This window comes from Puma concolor, chromosome D2, assembly GCF_028749965.1.
Source record: "Puma concolor isolate L17-30 chromosome D2, mPumCon1.1.hap2, whole genome shotgun sequence".
NCBI lineage: Eukaryota > Metazoa > Chordata > Mammalia > Carnivora > Felidae > Puma > Puma concolor.
In genome coordinates this window covers 74,918,377-74,942,449 of record NC_141677.1, presented here as the reverse complement: position 1 = coordinate 74,942,449, position 24,073 = coordinate 74,918,377, and the positions used below count along the sequence as shown (strand labels likewise).

General features: G+C 50.9%; 1 protein-coding gene across 1 annotated transcript in view; it reads right to left on the bottom strand.

Annotated features, from left to right (window-relative positions):
* The window catches only part of SLC18A2 (solute carrier family 18 member A2), a 38,706-nt gene that overhangs the window by 3,367 nt on the left and 11,266 nt on the right, over nt 1-24,073 (bottom strand). The window contains exons 4-15 of the mRNA XM_086680974.1: nt 23,573-23,631; nt 23,204-23,287; nt 22,782-22,874; nt 21,906-21,995; nt 21,745-21,788; nt 21,612-21,672; nt 18,949-19,044; nt 8,349-8,427; nt 8,126-8,177; nt 7,147-7,210; nt 5,308-5,427; nt 5,033-5,166 (exon numbers count right to left, since the gene is read on the bottom strand). Coding sequence (XP_086537100.1) covers nt 5,033-5,166; nt 5,308-5,427; nt 7,147-7,210; nt 8,126-8,177; nt 8,349-8,427; nt 18,949-19,044; nt 21,612-21,672; nt 21,745-21,788; nt 21,906-21,995; nt 22,782-22,874; nt 23,204-23,287; nt 23,573-23,631 — 976 coding nt within the window. The remainder of the gene's footprint in view (nt 1-5,032; nt 5,167-5,307; nt 5,428-7,146; nt 7,211-8,125; nt 8,178-8,348; nt 8,428-18,948; nt 19,045-21,611; nt 21,673-21,744; nt 21,789-21,905; nt 21,996-22,781; nt 22,875-23,203; nt 23,288-23,572; nt 23,632-24,073) is intronic.

Here is a 24,073-nt window from a genome sequence, read left to right as displayed (position 1 = left end):
AACGTGACCAGGGATGCACCGCTGGGAGGGGACAGATGCGTGCCAGGCAGCCTTATGCCGCGATCTACTCTCGCAGGGCTCCGGGGCGGAGGCAGAAAAGGGCCAGAGCACGGCAAGGAGACGCTGCGTGCAACCGAAGGAGATGCTCCCATCAGGTGTGTTTTCTGGACTTTTCTTCCAAGTAAATAATTCCCCCAAGACGTTGTGCGGTGTGAAAATCTACATGGAGACATTTCTCTGTTGATATGAGCCCACTGAAACCTATCTTTGTGTTTGTCCACTACTCCCCGCCCCCCACCCCCCAGGTCCCGCTCTACACATTTGAGACCTTCTGTAACTCCCCTCAGTGCTAACCCGTGTATCATTTCCTGAGAGAATCTACAGTGATCTGCCTGGGTGACATGTTAAGATAAAGGACTTCCGTGACCCTATAAGTCAGGCCGCCAGCTCAAACTGTCAGCTGCAAAATTTAACACTGTTTTTATACTTTTTGCCAAGTGAATTGATACGTGTATTTAATAAAGAGCTCAAAGTCTAAAACTAAGTAACTGAGGCAACAGACATGGTACCCCAGCACCATTCTCCCAGCGTTTAACCCCCAAAGAGCACATCTCCTCTCCCCAGGTTAGTGATCCTCAAAGAAATATCGAGAATCAACAGGGGGGCGAGGGGAAGGGAGAGTTAAACATGAAATTCCAGTCGGGTCCCTAACCCTTCATGACAATGGTGTCGACACGCTAGGAGAAGCACTGTCTCAGTGATGTGGCATCATCTAGAACTACAGAGGGCCCTACGGCTGACGACGGCTCGCTGGGCACCTGCTTGCATGCCCCCAAGGTCCTATAGCAGCAGGTCAGTGACCTTACTGCATAGGAAGGGCAAGTCCCACAGTGCTCACAGGGGAAACGCTTGCTGTGGATGAAGTGCTCAGGGAAAGCTGTACGAGACAGGATACCAGCTGAACCTCGAAGGGCGGAAAGGGTGTGCACAGCAAAGGAGCTGGACGTGAGCACAGCATAGATCATCTACTAAAGGAGACACTGTGTAAAACAGGGACACTAAGGAAGCCGGCCTGGCCACCACAGAGGTCTGATGATGAGGTACACACAGCGAGATGTTAATTAGAAGGCCCACCCGGCACCAGACTGCAGGGCCTTGAATGCCAGGCAAGGGACCTTGACCTCTGGCCCACAGGCAGTAAGACAGCCTTGGGACGGATGGCCATCGTTCGACCCTCTTCATAACCACCTTCTCTCTCTTGGTTCAACCATCATTAGACCTGACTCTGCATATATGCAGACTTAAGGACCCCCGAAACCTAACGCTGGGCACGACTGTATGGCAGTTCTATTTTTATAATAACGTCTACATGACCAAAGAAGCCAGGCAGCATACGTAGTATTCCCAAAGGGCCAGGAAGAGAGAGGCGTGAACAGGATGCAGCTGGTAAATCAAGTGCATGGGGGGCCACAAGGGCCGCCGGGTAATTTAAGCCAGCTCTCCGTGCCACTGCTGGGCAACAGAGGCATGTCTGACTCCGGACTGAAGAGAGAAAGGAGGAAGTTCTTTGAACTCAGAGCAGAGCCCAGTCACTGAGAGCTGAACCCCAGCCCCTGCCAGATGCCTGGTTTCTTATCAGACACAGAGTGAGGATCTCCAAAGTGGTAAAAGCCTTGTTGGACTAAATGAAGTATATAAATGAAGCAAATACACAGCTGGAATATTGAGACAATAAAAGCTGAACAGTAAGCCCTCCAGGCTTTGAGATTTTGAGAGCTACCAGGCCTGAATGCTAGAAAGTTTTATTTACTGTATCTTAAAAAAAAAAAAAAAAAAAAATGGTGAGGGTTTTGCACATCAACTACATAAATGCCCCACAGAGGGACCCATTTCTATAAATAGATGATAATATTCAGGTCCTCGCCTGGCCCCTGCATTCAGAAAACAGGGTGGCTGGAAGGACCCTGGAACAATGAGGAGAAAGCCCGGAGCCACCCAGGAAAAGCAAGCTGCAATCCCAAACCCCTACTTTCCTGTCTGGGCCACCACTAGAAACTTCAAGAGTAAGTTGTAAGAAATGTGCCCTATCTTTACAAATAATTCTTTAACCTGGAAAAAATATCCGTTCCAGCACACAGCCATCCTCAACTGGGTATTCTGAGAATCACGGGCTGCATGTCACTGTCGTAGAACTAGAACACAGTTGTCCTCAAACGGCAGAGTGGAATTTCTTATACTTGCAGAGAACAAAAAAAAAAAAAAAAAAAAAAAAAGCCAGTAGTCGAGGACACCAAACGGAAGAAAAACTCAAGCGCTCTCACGCTAGTTCACGATTGTGTGATTTGGGACCCATGAAAACAGCTTTAGATCTTTCAATATAAAATAGCTGAAGGCTATTCAGAAGGCCGCCTAATGAAAGAATGATTTGCTCAGGCTTATCTGCCCGCCTGCCTTTGGTAACTGCTGATCCTGAACGCCCGCACTTGTCGGTATTGGATTCTCTCAAGTGAGCAATAATCAATTCTGTCTCCTCCCTGGCACACTGCTGTCCCGGCCTCACTCCCCCTTATCATTAGGCGTCTTCCTGCCCCGCTTGCTCAGGGAATAGGCAACTGCTGTTGGCCACCCTCAAATGTTACCATTACGCGAGTCAAATGGAATCCAATGTGATGCCTTCAATTATGGGCATCAGTGACGGGCAGCGAGATGCACATTTTCTCAGGTTTTTAATGATTCATCTTGCTAGGCACTTATTACGGATTTTTGACATTTGGCAGCGAAAGTGCCTTTCGGGAAGCCTACAATTTTTGCTGCCTTGCCTTTCAAGATCGTCTCTTCCACTCCCTTCGGCATTTCGCTTTTTAAATGAACAAAAGCGCTGATTTAACACGAGGGAAGAGAGAGGGTGCTGAGGTCGGCCTTCTGCCAGTCATCACGTGGACTCCAGGGCAGCAGCTGGCCCAGGGGGGTTGTCCCCCTCTACCCCCCATCCCCTGACCTCACTTATTTCTTCCAACACCTCAGATAAGCCACCACGCTGACACCGACACACGGCACAGGGGCCACTAACGTCTGCTGCTTGGCTAAGGAAGCCCATTCAGCAGTTCAGAGGTCTCAGGAGCAAAAGGAAGCTCTCGCCTCACAGGAGGGAGAAAGGGGGGGGGGGACACCAGGGGGCCCTCTGGGCGGACAGTAAATCAGGGCGTTAGGCAGAAGCAGGAAAGCAGCATGAGGTGGTGCTGGAAATAGTAACGCACTTATTGAGCATCCACTGTGTACTAAGCACAGGGCTAAGCACTCTGGGATTCTTGGCTGAATCCTTACGACAACCCAGTAAGGGAGATGCTATCCTGTCCCCACATGACAGTGTGGCTCCAAGGCCACCACTAGCCCTTCATTACTTCCCAAGAATCTTATTAAACAGTCTCCTGGGTGAAAGAACTTGTAGGCGATTTTGTCTTTGTGTTTTTTGGTCCAAAAAGGGTTGGGAGTAACCCCCTTTTCCGACCCCGATTTGGGCAAGCTACCATGCGGGGCTCAGGCGAGGAGACGGGTAGGATGAACAGTAAAGTGCTACGGTTGCTCAGAAGTGGGGCCATGTAAGCAAGAGGAAGGAAAGAAGAGGTGATTTCCGTCGGAATATTTCCACACCTTCCACTCCTCTTCTTTCAAATGGGTCATGAGTAATACCAAATTATCCAGTTAAATCCTATATAATAAAGGGCACACGATAGAGTGATCGGTGCTGAATATACTCTTTTTCTGAAAATATTTTCAAAATATATTGAACAAATTAATGAATACAAAGAACACCCCAGACAAATAAAGGCTGCACGTAACCTAACTTTAGAGTCTGTGTCTGTTTTTAGACCCACTCTTTGGGGAAAATCGTAACAGGGAAGTTCAAGAAATGCCAAAGCGTCAGACCCATTTCCATTCAACCGTCAGAAAGAACTTCTGATGTGCCCCCAAGAGAACATCACAAGTGAACCTCATATCCACTCATCACAAGAACACCATCTCCCCTCGCCTCCGTTATCTCCTTCATTCTTAACTTAACCTGCCACTCTCATCCTGCTAGACGAGGGTCTGCCACCACGGGAGGTTTTAAAACCCAGCAACACCACCACCAGGGATGAACGCTCATCAGGTTAAAATGACTAAATGACTAAAATGATTCTGAAATTCAAGTTTAGAACCAGGAAGTTCTAAACACTTTATCCTCGATACCATATCATTTAGTCATGATTCTGGTTATGAAACTGTGAATTTAAAGGTTACACATGCTCACGTGTGCCCAAAGGTACATATACGATAGTTTCCCAAAACGCTCTGTTACCTACACCAAAACCCTCTCCAGAATCCTACGCAGTAAGAACGAAAACACTATTAATGAAAGCCGTAAGGCTTAGGGGAAAAGCAAACGGCACCCAAAATGGCTCATCTCAGGACTCGGTGCAGAAAGGAAAAAAAGTTATGTTCGAGATTTTCAAGAACTAAAGGCAATTACATTTAACTACTCCATGGGGCGCCTGGGTGGCGCAGTCGGTTAAGCGTCCGACTTCAGCCAGGTCACGATCTCGTGGTCCGTGAGTTCGAGCCCCGCGTCAGGCTCTGGGCTGATGGCTTGGAGCCTGGAGCCTGTTTCCGATTCTGTGTCTCCCTCTCTCTCTGCCCCTCCCCCGTTCATGCTCTGTCTCTCTCTGTCCCAAAAATAAATAAAAACGTTGAAAAGAAAAAAAAAAAATTTTAACTACTCCATGTCTGGTTGACAAAAGAGCTATACAGACTGCTAATCTATGTACCAAAACATCACCTCATTCTTCACATTTATAAACATAATGTTTGATACAGTAAAAGAAGCATGGCCTATGCGGTATAAACGCCAAAGGAACTCTGACCCTTTATGTTTGGGGAGTTCTGCCCCAAAGGAGCAGAAATATACTTTCTAACTGAGCCATGAAGGAACCATCCAGAAGACCATGCCAACATGATCAAGAAACACTAGAGTTGCGTCCTAAAATTCTCTTACCATTTTTTCTTCCTTGGCAGGTGGACTTCGAAGGAAAAAGCAGAGAGGAGCAAAAAGAATATCAATTATTCCAATAATCGTCATGAGCCACGGAAATCCGATCGCCTTTGCGATAGCCCCACCAGCCGAAGGACCTTTCAGGAAACAGAGAAGGAGATAAAGCTCTCTCCAGATGCCTCCCAGACAGAAAGACACCAAAGTTTAAACAGTTTCCGGTCGGCATTATCATGCATCAAGATAAAAGCTTGTTGTGAAAGGTCAGGGTCCTTCCTTACCTATAGCATATCCCATACAGAAGGCCACGTCCGCAATGGCATACACGCTCCCGTAGACAGACACGTGCCGCAGGTCTACCAGGTAGCCCATGATGGGCATCATTGAGGAGTCCACCATTCCTGTGGACGGGCAGGGAACACGGTCTACAGAAAATCGACGTAGCCCGAAAACGCGGGAAGTATCAGTGTCCTGACCCCCCACCCCGCCAGCGGCTCTCCTTCTGTCATCACCACCTGTGAGTCTCAAGGCAGGCTCCCCAAGGCATACCCTTCACTGAAGACAGGCTGCAGGTCACTGGGGCTGGGGCTGGAACCCGGGCCACCTGTGCCTGTTCTCCCGCTGGCCCCACCTGGCCCCCACCGTCTGAAGGCCCCGCCTTCCAGCAGAGGGCGCCCCGTCCTCTGGTGACTCACAGACCAGGCTTCACATCCAGTGGGGTGCTGGCTACTGGCTGTGTGGCCCCTCGCCTTCCTCCAGCTGGTGCTTTCCAGATTAACTCTCTCCGGGTTCCACAGCCCCTCACCTTCCCCCAGGGGGCACACCTACAAGCCTCACACACTCCCCTCCCCATCTACACCTCAGCCTCACACTCGGACTATGAGAATAAGTTGGAAAGTATCAGGGAAGATGGGAAGGAATCAGAACACGAGGGCGTCTGAGGGGGTCACCGTGCCCTGCTCAGAGAACAGACTGAAAGAGGTCTGCCAACCCGGGGGCTTAAACAAACAATCACCACCAGTAAGGCCGGGATCAGAATCTCCTAGCTCGTGAACAGTCAGGGACAGGCAGAATAAAGAAAGAGTAAAGGAAAAAAGCATGTGTGTTCAGAGTCCTGGGCTCACGTCCCTGGCGGGATGGGCACGGCCGTTCCTCGTCTAGCTGAACACTGGTTTCCCCATCCATAAAATGGGGCTGATAACAATCAGCTAAAATGAGACCCCATCTGTGGGCACCACCAGCAGACCAGTCAAACGTCCATTCCCTCACCTCCACCTACTACTAGAGGCTGGAAGAGGAGGGACGTTCCTTCATTCAATCGGTATTTGTTGATCACCTAATATGTGCCGCGTGCTGGGGACGGGGACGGGGTGAACAAACTGGACAGAAGAGTGGGACGGGCCCCCGAGAGCTCAAAAATGAATTCCAATTGTCACCGAAGCCATGAGGTGCTGTGGGAGGGCAAACCTAACCCGCCCGGGGAATCCCCAAAGGCTCCCTTCTGCCTTTTCCACTGCACCACTCAAAGCTTCAGTTCTAGCCTTTGGCAATTGTGACAGATTTAGCCCTTACTTTTATGACGACCAATCTGTATATTATAAATGAGAAACAAAGGTATCCTATTCATGCAAAATATTAACAAGATTGTCTCCAGCATACATGGTTCTTCACATCCAAAGACCCCGTCCCCTTTGCCGGTGAAAATTCCCGCAGCACGGGTGGCCGTTGATACACCAGGCCACCTTTACTGTACCAGACCTTATAAAAATATACATGAAGTCTCTGTCCCTGGGGTTCTCATCTGTGCACAGATCTGAGCCCAAACAAAGGTGGCTCTGAGTGAGGGGGTTCTCTTGTTTGCCCAAGGGCAGCAACAGAGTATCCGTTTGCTTCTGTAAATAGCAGGGTTTATACAAATACTGGCTTTCAGAAAATAAAGGACTAGTATGTGAAAGCAGGTATCTATCCGTAGACAACTGACAGGCAGTACTTGAGTTTGGCAGCCCACAGCCTCCTCCCGAGCTCTAGAAATTTTAGGTTGAGGAACGATAGATAGTCTGCCCCAATAAGAGGAAATCTTTCTGACTAATGGGGAAAAGAAAGTTCTACAGGTGACTTACCAATTGCAAAACCAACTCCAAAGTTAGGAGCTATGAGTCCATAAATGTTTTTTGCGAAAGGAATCTGTAAGAGGAAATACCCGTCACACTAAAATCATGACATCCAACGTAAAGCTTCTGGGAAAAGCCTAAAGATGGGTCTTCTCTGGCCTGGTTTGCGTGTTCCCTTCTGAAGTAGGAACTAGGGGGAAGGAGGAGGATGGGGTCTGGGGAGAATTGGGTCCTCCAAGATCTCAGAAGTCGAACCTGAAATGGGTTTTGTGACCACCAAGAACAGCCTCGTTAACTGCTGTAGTTAAGACCAGCCCGGACCACGCTCCATTCCCGACAAGGGCCAGAAGGCCTCACTTGGGGGTAGATACCGGCTGTTGGTAGAAGATGTGTTGTTCTAGAAAAAAAAAAATCTTGCTACTGTTTCAGGCTAGTCGGCTCAAAGTGTTTAAAGACACTGTAATATTGACGATGATGGGGGGTTGGGGAAGTGAAATATAACTATGCAACCAACCGTCCTAAATAACCTGCAGCTGACCTAGAATGTAAATGTATCCCTTGGAGAACCTGGTCCAATATGTTTAAGAGGATAAAAAAATTGGAGGAAAATTAAAAATGTAATAAAACCAAATATTGGGGCGCCCGGGTGGCTCAGTCAGTTACGTGACCGGCTCTGCATTTCGGCTCAGGTCATGATCTCCCCCGGTTTGTGGGTTCGAGCTCCACGTCAGGCTCTGCGCTGGCAGTGTGGAGCCTGCTTGGGATTCTCTCTCTCTCTTCCTCCCTCTCTCTCTCTCTCTCTCCACCCCTCCCCCTGCTTAGGTGCACTTTCTCTCTCAAAACAAAAAACACTGAAAACATAAAAATAAAAATAAAAATCAGCCAACAAACTTCACTCTGCTCTAAAATGCTTCCCGGTGATTCTTGCCCAAAGCGGAAGTTTTCTTTCGAGACCACTACCACTTGTCAAGGAAGGTCTTTTACTCACACATAAAATGCTGATTCCAACAATTATCATTCCCAGAAGAGCACAAAGCCACCTGTCAAAAGAACAAAAAAAGCACCTTCCATAAACGACCGCTCCCATTCCCACCCCCCGACCCCTGCCAAGTTTTCAACAGAAATCAGGACAATTACTTATGAAAACTCAGGTCGAAACACCCAGAACGACATCATTCCGACAGAGCGAGAGCATACGGTAGTCATCTTACCTCCCCATTTTGTGTGCGAGCATCCCAAAAATATTGGTTCCAAGGAGATAAGAGATACTAGCCGGCAAGAAAGCAATGCCTGTAAATTTATGGAAAGGACACCTTATCAGTACTGAGATCAGTCAAGTGTTAGAAAAAGTAATAATTGTCAGACATCACAATGGCGATTAGAGCGGATGAAAGAAGGCCTGAGGCCTGCACCCAGGCAGCTAATATCCGGCGGCTGACGGAGCCAGACGGGACCCCACGCGGCTTCTCCGTCCTCACAAAGCTGCCAGACGCTCCAGAAAGGAGATGCGTCCCTCTATCAACGGCTTCATCTTGCCTCCGTGTCTGCCTGGTGGCGGCTTCACCCACGGACGCGCACGGGCAGCTTCCGCCGCAGGAGCCCGGCCACTGTGCTCCCACACGTGCGGTGAGCGGCGGTGGCACCGCCCCCGTCCTCACCCCTTCGTCACTTTGCCACAGGAGATACGGGCATTGAGAAAGATCAGGGAATGTGAAGAGAAGGACAAAGAAAAAGTTAAAGTCACCCCAAAGTCCATCGCTCGGGTACTGAGCACGGTGATTCCCGCTCTGTAATCTTACACACACGCGTTTACAGGCACACAGATACACGGGTGCGTGCAGGATTCGGGTTTTTTAAGAACAAAACAAGACGCAGGATTATACTCTTGTGCTGCTGTTCTACATCCTTTTTATTTTATTTTTTTTTTAATGTTTATTTATGCATTTTGAGAGAGCACGAGCAGAGGAGGGGCAGACAGAGAGAATCCCTAGCAGGCTCTGCACTGTCAGCACAGAGCCCAAGGTGGGGCTCGAACTCACGAACCAAGAGATCGTGACCTGAGCAGAAACCAAGAGTCGGATGCTTAACCGATCGAGCTACCCAGGCGCCCCTCCATCCTGCTTCTTTCAATTAGCTTTATGAACATCTTGCCAGGCCTAAAAAAAATGAACGTCTACGCGGTCATTTTTTGTGTGTGTGGCCAAGTCACGCGACTGACGTTTTCATGTCTAAGGTTCAATGCTCTCCCGGGGACTCGGCGTCCCCAGCCAAGCCTGTGCCAATATCCAGCTGCTGGTGGCAGTGGTTGCTTTGGAAGTAGTCTCTGTGTTGAACAGAAAGCCCGATGCGAGTCAGACCAGCCTGGCCGCTAGGGATCTGTCCATACCAGCTCCGTGTGGTCCCCATCTGTTATCAGGACAATAGGATGGTCTCCCCCCAAAAGATGGGGTTTCAAACTACTACTGCTTTCAGCGTTTTTCCTGAACTCACTTACACCAGATTTGATTCTAAGCCTCGCCCACAAATGGCGAACGCCGCTTCGTTCTCAGTCACACAGCCACACACGAGCTAGACGTGCCCAGGTTAAACACCACCAGCTGGGATGCACTGTGCTCAAAATGCACGGGGCCCAGGGCCTTTCTCGGCCCCACGGCTCAGCAGCGCACGCACGTGCACGCACGCACACGTGTGACCTTGCCTCTTCAGGGATGCAGTGGCCCTTCCCTGCACCTCCATAAGCACTAATGCAAGCCACCAAACTCTCCAGAGAGGCTGAGCCTTCCAGCACAGTAGCGACTTCAAAATGATTAGGTCCAGGAGCTAAATCCAAAACCAAGCCACTCCAGGCTTGGTGATCTGGGAAACAGTAACAAAGAGCAATCTCATTTCATGTTCCAGGAAACCATTTCTGTCACGCTTGGCAATATCGGCGGCCAAATAATTGCGGGATGTAATTGGATTCAGCGAACGTTACTGATAGCGCGGGTCTGGCTCAGGGCGAAGACACTGACCACAGTGTGGCTCTGGCCACCACGAGAGCTTCAAAGGAAGGAGCCAGACGATGTCTGAGCTGGAACGCGGCTACGCTGGGGACGGAACAAAGGTACATATGCCGTGCTCTGGGGACCCAGAAGCTCCCCAAAGCAGCTGGCGATTAGGCCTAACCTTGCACACCAGGTAGTAGGCTTAGCGTGGAGACATTAAGATGTCACGAGGGCCGTTGTGTCAGGATGAGTATGTATGGGGTTCAGGGTCGGGTAAACGAACGAAGAAAGCAAAGGAAAAGGTAAATAACAGCACGGGCACCATGAAGAAGAGACACCAACATCGGGCCTCAGTGTCGGGGAAACAGAAGGGAAATGGCGGGGGAGGGCCCAGACCCCATCTAAAGAGGCAACTGCTGCTCTGGAGGATTGAGGTCCCAGACTGGAAGATCCAATTTTTCCAGGAGAGATTGAACTCTAGACTCTTACAGGAAGTCTCTTGAGCTTTTCAAATGCCGGCAACTAATTTTTACGAACATAAAGCGCTCGCAGGTTGACACCATACTATTCAACCAAAACCTACCTACGCGCGGAACTCAGTCCGCGGACTGAGAGCCACCTGCTGTAAACCGGGGCCCAAGGAAGTGGACTGTGAACAACCCAGCCAGGGGCCCCATTTCGGGTAAATCCTGACGCTGGGAGCAAGGCACAGAATGATGCATCTCTGAAGGCACAGCTTCAAAGCAGGGTCGCCAACATGCTCCCGGGGGGGGGGGGGGCGGGGGGGCCACAGATGAGCTCCATCATCCTGACCCACGAGGGGGGTGCTGAGCTCACGCGTGAGACCTGGGAGTGGGTGCACCCCCCACCCCCGTTTTCCATAGATGGCAAAACAGCCTCAGGCCACAAACACCAGTTTCAAGATCCTCAAGCAAAAAGCACTGGGGGTAAACCATGAAACAAGAGGTTCATTTCAGCTCGAAACACACCAGCTGAGGCTCCAGGGGGTCCCTGTGACCTCACGGGGCCCAAAATGCAGCGCATCTCATAGGAAGGCTCTGAGGAGCAGACGGCAAATGGCCCTCCCTGTCCGATCCCTCTGCCCTGTCCTCCGCGAGAGCTCCACCTTCCTTGTACCTGACCCTGGCCGGCTGGCCTTCCCCACATCGGTGAGCTCCTGGTGGGCAGGGACCCCTTCATCTGTTTCCACAGCCCAGCTCTGTGGCGGCACAGGGGAGGCGCTCAGCACACAGCCGACCGCTTAGAGGAGAAGGTCCCGCGCGAGGACATTGGCTTCCCACGACCGACAGTCTCGAGGGAGGCTGCCGTCCCTTGAAGGCAGGCACCGTGTGTCCAGCTGCCGGCCTCCCGGGGGTAAAAGCCTGCACTGTGGTCTGGAGCCGGAGTCCTCCTCCTTTCTGGAGCTTCCAAACTGGGGGCAGGGCCACGTGCTCTTTGGACCTCCGGCTCTAAGCTCCCAATCGCCGTTGCGACACGGCTTCAGCATCCCCCGCGCCACCGGGGCCCCCGCCGCATCACGCAACCCACAGAACCAGCTCTGGGAACTCGGCCCTCGGTGCGCCCCTCACGGCACCCCACCTGGCGACTCAACAGGAGACCGTCTAGCTGTGCTCAGGGACCCGGGCTGGGAGCCCAGTGCCCTCCCAGACAGCTCTTTAAAGATGGCTCCAACTAGGGGCGAGTGTCCTAACGCCAGGCCCTGAACTTCCCATCACTTCCACCCACTGGTCCTGGGGTGCATCCTGGAGCCAAGAGAAACTGCCTTCGACCTCCGCCCCTGGCCGGCCACCACAGCAAGAAAATGCAGCCGACCCTCTCCTTGGCTTCCCCAGTGAAACCCCACCGGGGCTCCGGTGGCTCCCAGGGACTGGCCGTCTCCTGCCACTCCTCCGTCCAAGTTCAAGCCACTTCTCCACCTTGAAACACGGTGCACAGAATTGCCCCGGCCCAGCTCCGTGCCGGTGCACAGCACCTGAGCGCTCGCGGCTCCAGGAAGGGAAGAGGGACCGAGTGTATCACGGGGCCGGCCCCTGCTCTGCACCCCGAGAGCCCCAGCTCACACAGCCCTCACAGGGCTCGTAGTGCACCGACCTGTGCCCCCACCAGGGCCCTGCCTCGTCTCCACGGGCATCTTCAACCCTACGGTCCGACCCCACATTCTCACCGGAGGGATTCCTTCATGTCCCTTCAGAACTTCGTTGGTACCTGTGGGGGGATCTTTTTGAACTGTCATCAACTGGGCAACTTTGTCCCTCCAAAGCCTGTGTCACCTGCAAAGGCAACAAGAAGTCTGTGTCGGCCCTTCCCTGACTCAAAGAAAGAAGTGTGGACGGGCCGGGCCGCACACAGTGCCCGGGGCCACACGTGTGAGTGAGCCTGTCCTTCTGCTGGGCCGCTGCTCTCCCTGCGGGGTGCCTACACCCCCCTCAGTCACCTCTGCGCGTACCACAAAGTTCACCCACGGGGATCGTCTGCCCACCCCCGCGCTTTCATGGTAAGCCTGGCTTTGACCACAGGCTCGACGGGCTCGAGAGGGAGAGGTTCAAACCACAACGGAGCCTGCAAGGAGCCAATGCTGGACCTGCAGCCCCAGAAGTGACTGTAGGAAGGAGTCCTTGGACTTCTCCCGAGCCCTCCCTGATGTCCCCAAGGGCTCCGTCTGGAACCAGGATGGGGCAACAGTCCCAGTTTGCCCTATGCCAAGGGAGGCTCAGGAGGCTGAAGTCCTCACATCCTGGAGCCACAGCATGCTGGCAATCATCCTGTCCTTGGGTACCCAGCCAGGCTGGCACAGGATGTGCCCCCAAGGTCATGGCTGCCTGGGAGCAGAGCAGGTCCCCGGCCAAGCACGAGAGTATCCTAGCCTCCATCCCACACTGCACCACCACGTCTCCTTAAAGAGCCAGAAGAAAGAGTTTGGCTCCACTCTTCTCTGGGGCCCATTCCTTAGAGCTTAAGTTTTCCCTTGGGGTCTGTAGGCGTCACCAGGAACAGGGTCACTAAGCCTCCGGGTGCTGGGGCAGGGTGCGGGGGGCAGGGGGTGTCATTTGACCCAGACTTGACGTAAAGGGAGACGCCACGAAATGATTCTCTTTCCACCTACCCAAACTCAGGGCCACCCCCAAATGGCAGCACAAGGGGCCGGGGGGATGGGCTCACACGGCCACCCTCTGGGACACGGGTGGGCTCCCATCTACCTCCTCTAAAAATCATGGCCAGACACGCAGCGTTCAACAAGAGCAATCACGGGCCACCCACGCGGCTGCATAAGACTGTTTTGCCTTGGCTTCAAATCTTACGGTCTTTCTCCAGAAATGACAAGGGAAGCAGAAGGGCGGGAGGGAGCCCACACACGACCCTGCAGCACAGCAGGGGCCCGAGCTGCCCCGGGGCCTCCTCCGGAGGACAGCCGTGCCCCGTGCTGGTGCTGGGTCCTCACTTCCACCCTCGGTCCTCACACCCCGTCGCCCACGGCGCCCTCCTCACGAGGCTCAGAGGGGGGCCTGCGGGGCTCCGGGGAGGCAGGCCCCAAGCTGCAGAGCCCACACGGGAGCGGTGCTCCCCTCACACGTGCTGTGCTCCCCTCACACTGGGGGCGATACGGCAAAGCAGGTACAGATACGGGACTCTCTTGACGAAACACGAGCCCATCTCTGAGACCGGAAGGAAATGACCTCACGGTGGACAGGTGCAGCGAGCCGAGGGGCTGGTGACCATCTGGCCTGGGAGATAAGCCCCACAGAGGATCCTGACGAAATCTAGAAGGCCCGCAGCCTGCTATCTAACCCGGAAGGCCCAGGCCACTGAGGGCCTTTCAGGACTTTATAAAGAAAGCCTCAGGCTGTGTCTGGAGAGGGAGCGGGCAGGTGAGCAGAGGTGCCCTGCACACGGCCAAGGACGCATTCAGTGGGGAAGATAAGTCAGTCGGGCGGGAAAGAGCACTTGTAAAGGGACGCAGGAGCTCCACGGACTCGGTGCCCCAGGGCCACGGGCGCCTCCCGAAGACACACGGGAGGCCCAAAGCACCGCAGAGGAAGGCATCGTGATGCTAACAGCAGCAGCAAGACCTGAGAAGCGTCTCCCCATCTTTTGCAAAACTGCGATTAACTGGGGGTCAGGAGAGGGCCTTCCCTCTGTGAAGTGGGGTGCCCGCTCTGGGAGTTTGGAGTCCTTGCATGGTCTCCACCGCCAAGAGGTTCAGAGCCAAGTTTCTGCTTAAAGACTAGCCTTTACGCTTTTTCCTCCTTCACCGAAGGACTCTTGTTGCTTGGGGCTTGGTTTTGGTTTGGTGACGTCATTTATGTACCATAACGTCCCCCCTTTTGAAGCACACAGTTCAGTGGCTTATACTAGAGTCACAGGGTGGTACAACCGTGGGCATTATCGGATTCCAAAACACTTTCTTCACCCCAGAGAGAAACCCCACACCCACTATCAGTCCCTCCCCATCCTGCCCCGCCCCAAGCAATTTGGGACTTTTTACTGAAGGATCATTTGATGAAAGAACACGGATCAGTGGCGAATCTGTGCAGAGCCCATAAGGACTGGGGTAGGGACAAGTCTGAACCAGGAAGCAGCATGTGACAGGACCCCCGCTGCAGAAGGAAGAGAAGGTTGCCTAAGGGAAGGTTTTAGGCACTAAAAAACGGCAGCTTCATTCAGAACGGAGAGTCTCCACCCAAAGTGGCAATTTGTAAGCTGAAAGAACTCTGCAAAGAAAATAAATCCCCAGGAAGGATAATCAATAAACTCTTTAAGACGTGTGCGTGCAGGGACTAGCCTTGCAGATATTAAAAATGTTCTAAAGCTCCAGTAATCAAATAGGAGGGTATCGGCGCGGGAATGCGTGCCGACAAGTGGAACAGAAGGAAGAATCCAGAAACAGACTCAAGAACACACAGCTGTTTCAAGTATGACAAAGGTGGGAAAATTCAGGCGGACTCCTAGGGGCAACTGGCCGGTCATACAGCAAACAGTAACACCAGACGTGTATCACACACCGCATACCTAAACTAAGTCTGTGTAAATCCAAGTTTCATGTGAAAAACAAATCACAAGTTAGGGGGAAACATGCATGAAAAAAATAATAGCATGGGAAAGGTCTCATCTGAGCTTCAGATGAAATGACAAAGACATGAAGGGTCAAGGGGCTAACCCTTGGCATCTTAAATGATGAGGGGAAGGGAGGGGAGGGGAGGGGAGGGAAGGGGAGGGGAGGAAGAAAGAAAGAAAGAAAAGAAAAACAAAAGTCCACCTATAAAGTCAAAAGACAATACAACAAAGGCAATACTTGTGAAACATCTGATAAAGGAATAATGTCAATATACAAAGAACAATTAAAATCAATTAGAAGACAAACATCTCCACATAAAAAATGCGCAAAGTATGTTATTCATTGACTTCATAAGAAATCCACAGTAAAGGAAATAGACATGGCTAATATATGAAAAGATGCTCAATTGCGTTCAAAAAGCTTGTAAAAATAAATCAAAATGAGAGTCCCCTGCCCACACCTTTCTCACATATGCAGCTGGGGAAAGACTGAGAATACTGATGTTAGTGCAAGGTTACCAAACATCGAACACCCACTGGACTTTCAGGAATCTTCCCTACAGATACATTTCCGAACATGAACAGGAATACAGGTAAGAATACTCTGCCGCACTATGGTTTCTAATTGGCAAAAACTGGAACTAACCCAAATGCCCAACCAAAGGAACCGGTTGAAAATTTATGGCCTAACTTTACAATAGAAAAATCCAACCATTAAAATGAACAATGGGCTTCCAGTTAACAGGGCAGGTAAATCGATAGGTTTTCTTGTCCCATTTTCTATCCCATTTGCCATTCTCATCCCAAAGTCCGTTCAAATTTTAGTAAAGGAAGCCCCATGCTCTCTCCTCTATGCCCAAGGCCAGACAAAATGAGATAGGAGAAAATGCAGTCAGAGAGGGAAGCAGCAGCAGAGGGACAGCAGTGATGGACACGACAGAGAACACTGGAATCTTCCATCTGCACACGGAGCAGCCAAAAAGAAGCAACAACCTTTTGTGCCTCAAAACACGGGACACTCCGGAACTGAAGGCTCTGAGTACTGTGAATGTAAGGCTGAGGCGGTCAACTGGAAAGAGGGTTGAAAGGTTGTTTTAAGAGCAGTTGGACCCCGCCTAGGGCACCTGCGCGGCTCAGTCGGTTAAGCGTCATCGGCTCAGGCCTCGATCTCAAGGTTCCTGACATCTCACAGTTTGTGAATTCAAGTCCCACATCAGGTTCTCTGCTGTCAGTGCGGAGCCAGCTTCAGATCCTCTGCCTCCGCCTCTCTCTGCCCCTCGCCTGCTTGTGCTCTTTCAAAAATAAATAAACATTTAAAAAAAAAAAAGACCAGTTGGAACCCCAGCCCTCTCTCTCACACACTCACCCTCTCAGGAGACAGTTTCTTTAGAGAAGGAAGACGAAAATGGCCCAGGGACCCCAGGCAACATGGAGATCAGGGATTACATAAGACGATGAAATGGGGAGTGAGTGGAAGTCTTCCTACCAAGTGGTAAGAGGTTGTAATTTCAACAACCTTTCCACACACACACAAAACCACTCAGAGTGAACATGAAAGGGCTCTTGAAATTTAAAATATGACACCGATTATAACAATTCAATAGACAGTTTAGACAATGAAGATGAAGAAATCAATGGGAAGAAGAAAAGGCAAAGTAAGAAATTACAAGCATGAAACACCAAGGGTCCAATACTGAACCAATAAAAGTAACAGTAAAACAGATAAAATGGAGTAGGGGAGAGGATTAATTAAAGAAATAATACAAAATGGCTTCCCAGAAGTAAAAGAAACAGCTTCCCAGATGAACAGACTAACCAAGAAAGTTCCCAGTACAGAAGAAAACAGACCCCACTGCAAAAAACGTCACGGACACTCATAACCAGAGAGGAAGAGATCCTTCTAGCTCCTACAGAGGACGGGGAATGAGAAGGACACTGGCCTCCTCAATAGCAACCCTGGAGGCTAGAGCACAATGGGAGAGTTGTCTCAAAACTGAAGAAAAGGGGCACCTGGGTGACCCAGTCAGTTAAGTGTCCAACTTTGGTTCAGGTTCATGGGTTCGAGCCCCACGCTGTCCTCTGTGCTGACAGCTTGGAGCATGGAGCCTGCTTTGGATTCTGTGTCTCCCTCTCTCTGTTCCTCCCCCACTCATGCTCTCTCTCTCAAAAATAAGCACAAAAAACTGAAGGAAAATAATTTCCAACCAAGAATTATATACCCAAGTAAACTAAGTCAACCAAACATGAGAATAAAGATGTCTGCAGATACGTAGATCTCAGAGAACTTTATCTACCATGCACCAACTCTCAGGAAGAAGCTAGAGTATATGTTCCATCATAATGACACAGTAAACCAAGAGAAAGGAATATAGAAGGGAAGGATACAAGAAACAGTAGAGAAGCAAAGACGCCCAGATATTGGAAGAGGAAAGTCTTAGGATGACCTAGTGAACAAGTCTAGACTGGAGCAAGACAGAGTAATGTAGGACAAATACCCATAAACAAGCAAAAACACAAGTAGGTTAGGTTTGCTGATGTACTTGGCTGTATTTACAGGGCCTCTCACTTTTGCCAGAGAGTTTGAGAATACATTCAGAAATGCTACATGGAAAGCTAAGAAAATGGAAAGAGATGGCAATGATTAACCCCAGGAAAAACAAAAGTTTGTAAGAAGAAATAATCATAAAGCCCTATATAGTTCATCTTTGAACAATTTTTACATAGTCACAATAAAGCCAACACTGAGTGCCAAACTGACCAACAAATATAACTGTTCTAGGAAAACAGAAATTGAGAAAACAGATAAGTTGGTTGTTTGATATTTTCAGGTGTAATAACAGCATTAAATCTTCATCTACTACGTTAGGGAGCTGGTAGTATCAGAAATGGGGGGATTTAAAAAACAGGAGTTACACATATTATTTAGAGACATAAATTAGCAGAAGTAACAACTAAAAGAGTTGAAGTGATTAAATCTGAGAAAGGGGATTAGAGATGGGGAGGCATGGGGCAAAGACTTCTGGCTTTTTCATTATAATTCTAATAATGCTATTTAACTTCAACATTAAGTACATGTGTAACTCTGAAAAAATCTAATTAATTTTGAAAATTAAATCTACCCATTCTGACATGGAAACATGGCCCAACAAGAGCTCACACAATGATATAAATGGCAATGTTCCATTCGGGTTGGGTTTTTAAGCATCTCACACATGGTGATAAATGCAGAACCATCTGGAAAGAGACACAAAACTGTTAACAATGACTATTACAGGGGACTGGCCTGGAAGGAAAAAGATGAACATGGGATTTTAAAATTTACTTCTTTGATCTGTGTACTTTGGTTTTTTTTAAATAATCAAGTATGTATTGCTTTCTAAGTCAAAAATATTTTTAAAAGAGTAATCCTCTTACGTACTGTTTGTTGTCAGCCTGTTTCACATAAATCTTACTGCTACCCACGTACGTTTAATATAACTACTAACGTCTAGTTCAGAAACACGGGCAGACACTGAATGTATTTTGCGTCTTGTTTCTGCCCAGGTCTCATGCCTCTTTGCTAATTCTGATTTAAAAACTTGGAGCTGAAAAAGGCCCCAAAGCTCACTGCTACCCTATGCACAGACCCCATTAAGTATCAAACAGAAACAATCACTTTATCATCCTGGCACCTGCAGCTTGTCAGGGCTACAATGACAGGACCCACCCCGAGGACAAAAGTTCTAGAATCAGAAGCACCCACACCAGTCCTCACCCAGCTGCCACTTGCGGGAACACATGGTCTCCATCATCCAGATGGGCAGGGCTGGCTCCAGCATGGCAATCCCCATGTTTGCAAAGCAGATGGACCCTTTAAGGGAGGAAGAGGGTTAGTGAGCTTCTGTTTGGGGTCTTGAGTGTCCCCTACCTACTATTTCCAAACACAGTTAAACGCCACATGCCCACAGCCAGAACAATCCACTGAGATACCCAGAACATCTACTTCTGTAAGGAAAAGAGAATTAAAAATAAATAAAAGATAAATAAGGAAAAGTTAAAAAAAAGGAATAGTGAGGAGGCTGGATTTATTACTACTGTCATCATCATTTTTATCATGAAAGAATATTAAATAGATTAAATGCTAATTAAAATTAAACATTAAGTTTAAACAAAGTATTAATTTTTTTTTTCAAAATAGCACCCCAGAGTCATAAAGGAATTGGAGGGAGACTCGGAGGTCATTAGGTTAACCGTCCCAACTTATTAATGAAGAAGGACTTCTAATTTATTAACGAAGGAACTTGCCTGAGGCCACCCAGCCACGTGGGCCACTTCCAGACCACACACAGACTCCAGCAACTGGAGGTTTCTGCACCTAAGTTTTACTATGCGAGGAATACAGACATTTCTAAAGATGCCCTGGGATGCCCCCAAATCTGGTGCGTTCGGCACAGACGTGCCGTTGAGGGATTTTTTTTTAATCAACTATACACATATGCTATCTTTGCAAATATCCACTATCTGTGAATCAGAACCCTTTGTAGATGTAGAACCATCGGGGAAAAGATGCACGAGCCGTTCCCCACCGTGCTGGGAGCTTCCTGTGCTGTGTCCCCATGAACCTCTAATTTGCTAGAATCCTGATTCAAAGAACACTGTGTAGTGTAATGAAGGTGCTCACGTAATGCAGAAAGGTTTTTTTTCACGCTTTGGGACGTGACAGGTGGAACAGACAGAGGATACTGAAATGGTCCCCTCACCCTCCCGCTGTTTTCCTGGATTCGCTGTTTCTCTTTCCCATCTATTAATTAGGGCCAAATTGGCGCGGTCGTTCTGTCTCCCCTACAACCCAGGGCCCATAACCCTGAACCCCTCCTCGTCTACCTCTCACACAGCAAACTGATACCCCTGCTCTAAATCCCAGCAAGCAGGGACAGCCTCCAGGCTTCAAAGCCCACCGACCCTAAGCTGTTTCCCCAGCCCTGCCTTCACTTTCCCATGCAAACCCCACTAAAGGCTCTGGCCTAGGCCTTCCCCTGGCCCTTTTCTCCCCCAAACCCCCCACAAAACCTGGCGCTTCCCTACATGGCCCTGATTGGCACGGTATGCCTCCTTTCCTCAGGAAAACGTAAGAAATACAATCTTCTTTCAACATCCCAGACCTCTGTCACCACTCGGTCATCCTCATAGGTTAAAATCCTGCCAGAACAAATAAGACGCCGCCTGGGCCCCGGCTCCCCGAGTCGAGGCTGCTGGAAGTGTGGTAGCCTGTCATTCAATGCTGGGTATCTTTCCTCCCTGAGTCGGGGTGGGACAGTGAGGGTCAAAGAAAGCCTGAGGCAGGGGGCAGGGGGCAAGGGGGCAGGCGGCAGAGAGCCCCGCTCTCCCCACACACCTCCTCACCCCACCTCGGACAGCCCGGGCTCCATGGGCATCTGGGCTCTGGAACCATCCCTGCATCTCGATGGGGGCACAGAGAGGTGCCCTGCATTAGGAGGGGTGCAGAGCCACGAGGTTTACCAGCAGGCATGATGATGGGGGTCTAGACTAGGGTTATACAGGCACCCCCCACCCCAATCCAGCAGCAGAAGGTTTAAACAAAGCCAGCCTGGCATTTGAAAAAGGCTAATGCTCTTAGATAGGGCATGCATCCTGTTCACCCAGACTCCCCCAGCCCTACCAGTGTCCATGACCACCGCTTAGACAAATAAACCCTAACTGGGTCTGATGCCACACTTCAGGGCTGCCGTCTCCTGGCCTGTCCCCAAGGGCCTCTGCTGACCGGTGTCCGGGCCCAGGCAATGTAAGGTTGGTCCCCTGTGAGGCAGCCCAAGGCCTGTGCCCCTGAGACAGACGGTCCTGGGTGAAGTCTCTTGCATCAGTGAGGCCCACTATCCTCCCGATCAGTCACAGGACCCCAGGGCTTCCTTTGAGCCCATCGAGGCCAAGAACCCAAACACGGGACCTTCTGTAGCCAAAGGGGGTTTCCCGACTGGCCTCCCTGCTGCATACCATGCCCTCTCCGCAAGAAGGGACTTGTCCCCTGGGCCCTCTGGGGGCTCTGCTGTCAGCCTCTATTCATACCCGCCTGGTGAATCAGACTGCCCACCGACGGTGCCCACAGTGAGGCCAGAGACTCCTTCCGGAGGTTCAAGGCCAAACAGTGATGGCCGCTGACACAAACAAACCTCTGTGACGGGGCATCTCCGTGACCCAGACATCTTTGCCCCAAATGAAAACCAGCAAAGGAACTTGGCTGAGGGTCAGAAATTAACGATGGAAGAAAGCTATTCCTTGTGACGTGGATGTAACCTCTTTGCCGTTCACGTTTCACGTCGCGACGTTTCCAGCAGCCAAGTGAACCCTGGTTCTCGCCATCCACCCCTCCCCACCACCCTTTGGCTGAGAAGAACCAGGGAGACTGGGGGGAAGCCCCACCTGCGGCAATGAGGATGTAGGGGTCCTTCAGCAGGGTGGTCAGCGGCGTCCCCTTCTGGCTCTGTCAACAAAAATCAGGGGTTAACAAAGTTGATGTGACCATCGCAGCGCCCTCCTTCCCCGGGGGGCTTACCTCTGGCTGCACCCGGGACGGCTGGAGCACAAAAAGCTGAATAGCTACGACAGAGGGAAAAAAAGGATAAAAACGTGTGGCTCCAAGCACCTACTGACATGGGTCACCCGACACGGGTCACGACCAGTGAGATCACAGCAGAGGTGCCCGCGTGGACTCACCTCCATCCAAGAGCACCAAGGCGGCCAGCACCAGGAACGGAGCCGTCTTCCCCACAAACTCGTAGAGCACGCTCCCGAAGGGGGGGCCCACTGCAAGGAAGAGAAAGAAGGGCTGGTGCCAGGCCCCGCGACTGATGTCCCCCCTCCACCGTAACCATCCGTTTGTTTCTCGAGTTTGTACTTTGTTCAAACACCTATGTGGGGTGACTGCCCTACATTCTTTTCAGTAGTTTCAAGTTGTCCTGGGGACTTCCTCCAAGCTGGTTTACACCCAAGACACGGGCAAGAGTGTAGAAGGGTCACCCCCAAAGTAAAGACCAGAGAGAAGCCAGACCCAGGCCACACACGGCGTGCTGCTTACGGAGCAAAGGAACATGGGTCCGCGGGGACTTGGCTCCTTATAAACCAGCACAGCGGAACTTTGGGCTCCCAAATGAAGGCCGGAAATGTGACCGAGAAGGGAGAGGACCCAAAGCTCCTCTCAGGGAGGATAGGTGTCCCCTGGCCGGGGGTGTCAGCCAGGGCAGGTGAGGAAAGCGGACTTGGAAGGTGGGAAGTCCTCAGGTGGGATGGTAACTCAGAGGATGTGAGAGAGGAAGGATCTTGGCAGACCATCCCATTCCTTCGTTTTACATCTGGACCCAGGGTCACCCAGCAGGTTGAGAGGCAGATGCAGAGGCAGGGAAGCCCACGTCCTCCTGGGTCAGGAAGGTCCCACCAGTTTTCCAAGGCTCCATGAAAGTAGGGAATGAAAAAGGGGACAGCTGGGGGAGTCTGTCAGCACGAGCAGACCCAGAGTGGACTCAGGGAGCACTGTCGCCCTCCAATGCCCGCCAGCCCCTCCCCACAGGCTGCCTCCAGGTGCCCCTTGCCCACCTAGGACCCCCATGGCCAGGCCTCCCAGGGCGATGCCCATGGCGTTGCCTCTCTCTTCGTCATCCGTGTACACGCTGGCCAGCATGCCCATCCCTAAACAGGAAAAGAAACGTTCAATAGCAAAGCTCTCAAGGGAGCACAAAAAAAGAATAACCTGTGACTCGCCTGCCCTCTCTGGCCCAGACTTGTGATCTCCCAAACCCGTCAGATTCACAGAAAGGTAAGACCAAGCAGAACCCAAAGGAAAAAAGCAGTGCCCTTCCTAAGAACCCCTCCCCAGGCACCACGACTGACACCTCGATTCCCCACATTATTCCAGCTAATTCTACAAGGGGCTGGCCAGCCAGGGCAAGGTTGGCGGCCTCCTCAACGGACTGACACCCCCCCCAGGGAATGGCTGCCTCAGGTATTTGCACACCTACCAGCTACAGACGAGCAGGAGGACCCGATGCCCTGCAGCGACCTGGCGATCAGCAGGAAGGCGTAACTGCTGGAGAAGGCGAACACTGCCGAGGGACGGGCCCGGCCACGCATCAGTGCCAGCCTGGTGCCGTGGCCGCCCTGCTCACGTGGGCCCTCGGAAGCCATCCCTCACCCCGACGGTGCATCTCCACGCCAACCACACCATGCTTCTGTACCACCAACAGCTCTATCGCCGCCCCCCCCACCCTTCTGCAACCTTTACCAACGCACAAACCCCCCACCCCGGGGCTGTGTCCTCAATTCCCCGTGTGTGGTCCTCAGAGCCCATCCCATGACCCCCAGGCCGAAGGCAAACATCAGACACTTACTAATGGTGGACACGAACATGATGCAGAATCCCGCAAACATTGGAATTGGGTAGCCAATTCTGCAAAACAGAACCACGGGGAGCATTTGGTGACGGCTTTGTGTTTTTTTAAGGCTTCAGGCGGAGCCTCTCCTGCCTACCCTTTGGGGTCAGGCGGATAAGGGTTTGGTAGACTTTTCTAAAAATTCATGGACTCAGGGCTTCCTGTGTGACCTTTTTGTGTTTGACTGTCTTGGAGCAACGTGAATCCATTCAAGCACTGCCACTCTGCACAGAGGTTTCTCTGGGATAAATGTTAACACAGTATTGGCAAGTAATCCAGAACACGTCTAAAATACACAGTCCCCGTTTCAATCATTTTTTTTTTTTTTAAATCTTTCATTACGGTCTTTGCTAGTGCTCCTCCAAAGGGACAAAGGCAATCAAATGATTCTGGTAAAAGGTCATCACATGATTCAAATGGCAGCAGGGATGATGACACTATATCGGAGAGCATCAGGGT